This window comes from Otolemur garnettii, unplaced genomic scaffold (genome assembly GCF_000181295.1).
Source record: "Otolemur garnettii isolate 467f Iridium unplaced genomic scaffold, OtoGar3 scaffold00172, whole genome shotgun sequence".
In the NCBI taxonomy this organism is placed as follows: Eukaryota; Metazoa; Chordata; class Mammalia; order Primates; family Galagidae; genus Otolemur; species Otolemur garnettii.
In genome coordinates, this window is record NW_003852567.1 from 2,659,949 (window position 1) to 2,666,178 (window position 6,230).

General features: G+C 37.6%; 1 protein-coding gene across 1 annotated transcript in view; it reads right to left on the reverse strand.

The window, feature by feature from the left end:
* NFX1 (nuclear transcription factor, X-box binding 1) overlaps positions 1–6,230 on the reverse strand; it is a 98,480-nt gene that overhangs the window by 25,667 nt on the left and 66,583 nt on the right. Inside the window, exons 12-13 of the mRNA XM_012811653.1 lie at positions 1,744–1,823; positions 595–703 (exon numbers count right to left, since the gene is read on the reverse strand). Coding sequence (XP_012667107.1) covers positions 595–703; positions 1,744–1,823 — 189 coding nt within the window. The remainder of the gene's footprint in view (positions 1–594; positions 704–1,743; positions 1,824–6,230) is intronic.

The window sequence follows — 6,230 nt, forward strand, 5'->3', positions numbered from 1 at the left end:
AAAAAAAAAAAAAAATTATAGTTATTTTAAAGTATTATGTTATTTATATACATGCAATTAATACATAATTACTATTTTAAAATAAACTAATGAATCAATTATTTTTAAAATTTCTTAGGTGACAGAGACTATGACTCAAAAAAAATTCTCAGTATAATTAATTTCCTTTTTATGTGAGTTAGAGCCACCAATATCTACCATATTTAAAAATTAAAACTGTGACTGGGTGAGGTGGCAGGAATGCTTGAGCTCAGGAGTCTGAAACTAGACTGAGCAAGAGTGAGCCCCTGTCTCTATTACAAAAAAAAAAAGAAGAAGAAAAAATTAGCTGGGGATGCTGGCAGGTGCTTGTTGTCTCAGCTACTTTGGGAAGCTGAGACAATAGGATTGCTTGAGCCTGGGAGTTTGAGGTTGTACTGAGCTGTGATGATGCAGGGGATTTTTAGAGATAATCATCTCTGAATTCTAGCATGGGTCAAACAGTGCAACCTTGCCTCAGGAAAAAAAAAAAATCCATACAAATTTAAGCAAATCAATTTCTCAAAATAGATTATGCTTGAATTTCTAGAAAATTCTGATAATGAAGACACTCACTGGCTTGCCAACATGTTTGGCAGTTCCCACGATGGCATGGTTCTTCACACCTATGAAGGCCACAACGGAGTTTCCTCCCACAAATCAAAGGACACTTGTGCTCTTTATCCTGGGAAGAGAGATTCATTGTCATTTACAAAATGGTGTCCATTTTGGATTTTCCATAACAAACAAGATTATAAAAATAAAGCTCTACACATTTATGGATAAAATGTAGTCTGAAAATAGCTTCAAAATAATCAGTAAAAGGGGGAGTAATGGGGATTTGGGTAAAACAAGATTAGACATGAGTTCATCACTAGTGAAGCTAGATATTGCGTCTGCTTTTGTATATGTTTGAAATTTTTGAGGAGTAGTCATCAAGCTTTAAAACTCTGGTTATACCACAATTTTACCACTCTTTACTTTGTCACTACATAAATTGTAAGAATAATAATTATGGTTTTTTTTTTTTTTTTTTGCAGTTTTTGGCCGGGGCTGGGTTTGAACCTGCCACCTCCGGCATGTGGGGCCGGCGCCCTACTCCTTTGAGCCACAGGCACCGCCCAATAATTATGTATTTTAAACACATACATATACATGTATATGTACTACTTTGCTGGTTATCTTATTTATATAGGTGTGTATATACATGTACACACATAATATACACATACATCTATATACACAAAACATATAGACATAAACGTAAAACATGTTACCAAAAACCAGACAGTACATCCTTTAATTAGTTCCATAAAAGTAAATATCTCAATTAAATGAAACTTACTCTTTTAAAAATGTCATACTCATTTCACCTACTGACATGATCCAAGGAGCATACGAAACCTGAAGCCTGAGTTGCTAAGTCTAGGCAAGCCTATTTTGGGACAACACACAATCTCCTGCAGAAGACTGTGTGCTCATCTGGTGGTCTTGAGCTCTGAAGCCTGAGGTCTTCTTTCTTTCCTCTTTCTCTGCCTCCTGGCTGAGGCCTTAAAAGGCCTGGTCTGTCTCTCTGCTGAGCAGGTATAGGGACTAAGACTGCTGCTTAGGAGCCCCTCCCAATGATTCCTCAATCTGGGCTTGTGTTCCAGATGGCCAAGGCTTTCAGAAGTTCAGCATTTGGATGAATGAAATCTGAGTATGCCTAATGATAAGTCCACTTACCACACAGCATATCTCATTACATTTATGGCGTCCACACAATCGTTTCTTGTTACACCGCTTGTCACACATAAATGTAGCATCTGTTGTGGCCAATTAAAAATAAAAAAAAAAAAACAGGCAAAGGATAGGAACATTTATTCAACAAATATTTGAGAGACTACAGACTGAAAACTTTAAATGTAATAATGTAAATAAATCAGTAATGGTGAAAATTCATGTTAAAACATTTTTTACTTTTCAATTTGTCAAAAAATAGAAAATAGCAAGACTGATTAATACATAGCATGAGTTAAAGTGTGGAGAAAAAGGTGCACTCATCATAGCAGATGGACATATAAACTTTTGGAATATAACTGTCCTGTGATATCCATGAGAGACTGACTCCATGACCTCCCTTAGATACCAAAATCCATGGATGCTCAACTCCCTTAAATAAAATGGTATATAACCTATTTGCATATAAACTATGTACATCTTTCCTTGTACTTAAATCCTCTCTAGATTATTTATAATACCTAATACAATATAAGTGCTATGTAAATAGTTGTTGTATTGTTTAGGGAATAATGACAAGGGAAAAAAAAACCTCTGTACATGTTCAGGACAGACACAATTAGGTGTTTTGACTGTTTTCAATCTGTGGTTAGTTGAATTCATGGTTATCAAGCCCAGGGATACAGAAGCCAGACTCTTTCTCCCTATATAAATATATATCTATAAAAATGTAAGTGATAATCTCATTTTAAGAAATCCTTTCTACAAATATACTTCCAAAAGTGGTTAGGATACCAAAGGCACAAGCAACAAATGAAAAGACATATACATTGAACTTCATTAAAATTAAACCCTTTTGTGCATCAAAGAACACCATCCAGAAAGTGAAAAAAGCCACCCACATAATTGGGAGAAAATATTTGAAAACACATAGCTCATAAGGATCCAGGACCTAAACTATACAAAGAATTCTTTTAACTCAAGAACAAAAAGATGAACAACACAATTAAAAATGGATAAAGGACTTTAAGAGATCCTTTTCCAAAGAAGATATACTTCTATTCCTAGGTATATATCCAAAAGAAGGGAAAATAAGTATTCAAACAAATATCTGTGTACAAATGTTCATAGCAGCACTTTTTACAAAAGTCCAAAACTGGACATAACTCAAATGTCCATCATCTAATGAATGGATAAATAAAATATGGTATACTCATAAAACAGAATGTTATTCACCAATAAAAAGGAATTAAGTACTGATATGTGCTACAACATAATAAACCTTGAAAACATGCTTAAGTGAAAAAAGGTAGGCAGAAAAGTTTATATATGACTCCATTTCTATAAAGCATTTAAAAATGGTAAATCCAGAGTGGTGCCTGTGGCTCAAAGGAGCAGGGTGCCGGCCCCATATGTGGGAGGTGGAGGGTTCAAACCCAGCACTGGCCAAAAACTGCAAAAAAAAAAAAAAAAAAAAAAAAAAGTAAATCCATTGAAACAGAAAGCAGATTAGTGGCTTGCTTCTTTCCTTTTCTCCTTCCTTCCTCTTTTTTTTTTTTTTTGCAGTTTTTGGCCAGGGCTGGGTTTGAATCCGCCACCTCTGGCATAAGAGGCCAGTGCCCTACTCCTTTGAGCCACAGGCACCACCCCCGCTTTTTAAAAAAATGAAACAGTCCTGCTCAGCCTCCTAGTAGCTGGGACTACAGATGTCTACTACAATGTCAAACTAATTCTTCTATTTTATTTTGTTTTTTAGTAGAGATAGGGTCTCAGCTCAGACTAGTTTAGAACTCCTGAGCTCAAGCAATCCTCCCACATCGGTCTCTCAGAGGGCTAAGATTACAGGTGTGAGCCACTATGCCCAGCCTTACATACAGGGTTTCTCTAGGCAGTGATGAAAATGTTTTGGAACTAGATTGTGGATGTACTAAATGCTGCTAAACTATACATTTAAAACAGTTAATTCTATGTTATGTGAATTTTAACTAAAAAAGGTGACCAAAATAAAGTATTTACGGGTTAAATGATATTTGAGACTTGTTTTTCAAAGTCCTTCAGCAAAAATAAAATACATGGAGAGAGGGAAAGATAAAACTAGAGGTAAAATGTTGACAACTGGTGATGACAGGTACATGGGAGATCATTATGCTTGTTTCTACTTTCATATATGATCGAAATTTTTCATTATAAAGTTATAAAAAGTGAGATAGGAGGATTATTGCATTATTAGTCATGTGGGAAAACTGTAGACAACCTAAATGACCATGGAGGGCCAATGTGAACTAACAATAACATGGTAGACTCACACATGGAATACTCTGCAAGAAAGAGCACTTTACACATGGACATGGAAAAATGTCTTTGACATATTAGTAAGGGAAAATACCAAGGTACAAATAGTATGGTTAATATGAATAAAAATTTAGGGGGAAAAAAAAACTATGCTGACATATTGATATACCTCTATGAACAGAGGAAAACATCTGAAACCATATCCAACAAACTGCTAGAGTGGTTTTATCAAGGGAGTGGAACCAGGAGGCAAAAATGGGGTGAGGGAATATTTTCACTTTACATACAGGGTGGCCATTAAGTTCGTGTGCAATTTAAATTTACTTTTACTCCAAAAATTTATTAATTTTTTTAAATTATGTTTTTTTTTTTTTTTTTTAGACAGAGCCTCAAGCTGTCCCCCTGGGTAGAGTGCTGTGGCATCACTCACAGCAACCTCCAACTCCTGGGCTCAAGCGAGTCTCCTGCCTCCGCCTCCCAAGTAGCTGAGACCACAGGCGTCCGCCACAATGCCCGGCTATTTTTTTGGTTGCAGTCATCATTGTTGTTTGTCGGGCCCAGGCTGGATTCAAACCTGCCACCTTAGGTGTATGTGGCTGGCACCTTAGCCACTTGAGCCACAGGTGCTGAGCCTAAATTATATCTTTAATAACCAAAATTTTAAACATTGTTTTCAGACAGATATTGCTGGTGTCCTCCCAGTCACTCCTATCCTCCTTCAGGCTAAAAGAACCTTAATTTTATTCAGAAGCTGAGTATCCATGTACTCCTCAGTTCCAGGGGTGAATGTTCAATAATAGTCTTGCCCACCACAGTAATTCCATTCCCTTTGCTAGTGACAGGTTTATGATAAAGCAAGTATATATCGAAGACCTTTCAGGACTACTTTCCTTGCCCTGAAACAGATAGGTGTGGTGGCTTATGCTTACAATCCTAGGACTTTGGGAAGCTGAGGGAAAAGGACTGCTTGAGGTCAGGCGTTTGAGACCAGCCTGGGCAAAATAGTGAGGCCGTTTCTACAAAAAACAAAAAAAAAATTAGCCAGATGTGGTAGCACATACCAGTAGTCCCAGTTTCACCGGGGCTAAGAGGATTGCTTGAGCCCAGGAGTTTGAGGTTGCAGGGAGTTATGATGAGGCCACTGCTCTTTAGCATAGGCAACAAAGTGATACTCTGTCTCAAAAAAGAAGAGAAAATAGAGGAGGTGTTGCAAGCTGGCCAAATAGAACCCTCCAGAGATCATCCTCCTCCCACACCAAATTTATTATCCATGTAAGAAAGAACCTCCAATAAGAACCAAAAGTAGTCATCAAGAGTCTGCAAAAGTTGCTGCACTGCTGGGCTTGGGGTGCCCCCTAGTGTTAATATGGCCAGTGACCAATAACATATCATAACACTCAATTTGAATATCTGGGAAGACTTCTCAAGGATGGGTTCAAACAAGATCAATCTGAGAAGATAAGAATAAATACCAAAGCCTTTAACGCCCAGACATTAACAAATATCGAGAACACCTAGAAAAACATGACCTCACCAAATTGAATAAGGTACCAATCCTGGAGTGATGGAGGTATGTGACCTTTCAGAAAATGAATTCAAAATAGCTATTCTGAAAAAGTACAATTAACTTCAAGACAACACAGAAAAGGAATTCAGAAGCCTATCATGGATAATCAATGAAGAGACGTAAAAGAGAAATTCTGGAGCTGAAGAACTGAATTGACAAACTGAGAAATACATCAGTCTTTCAACAGTAGAACTGACAGAGCAGAAGAAAGAAATAGTGAACTTGGGCCAGTCTTGGTGGCTCACCCCTGTAATCCTAGCACTCTGAGAGGCCGAGGTGGGTGTATTGCCTGAGTTCAAAGGTTTTAAGACCAGCCAGAGCAAGAGACCTCATCTCTAAAAACAGCTGATGTTGTGGTGGGTGCCTGTATTTCCAGTTACTGGGGAGGCTGAGACAAGAGAATGGCTTAAGCCCAAGAGTTTGAGGTTGCTGTGAGCTGTGACATCACAGCACTCTACCAAGGGTGACAAATGAGACTCTGTCTCGAAAAGAAGAAATAATGAACTTGAAGACAAGCACCCAAAGAAAGCCCAGCAATGCTGCAACTTTTGCAGACTCTTGGTGATACTTTCCTGGCAACTACTTTTGGTTCTTATGGAGGTTCTTTCTTACATGGATAATAAATTTGTTGTTC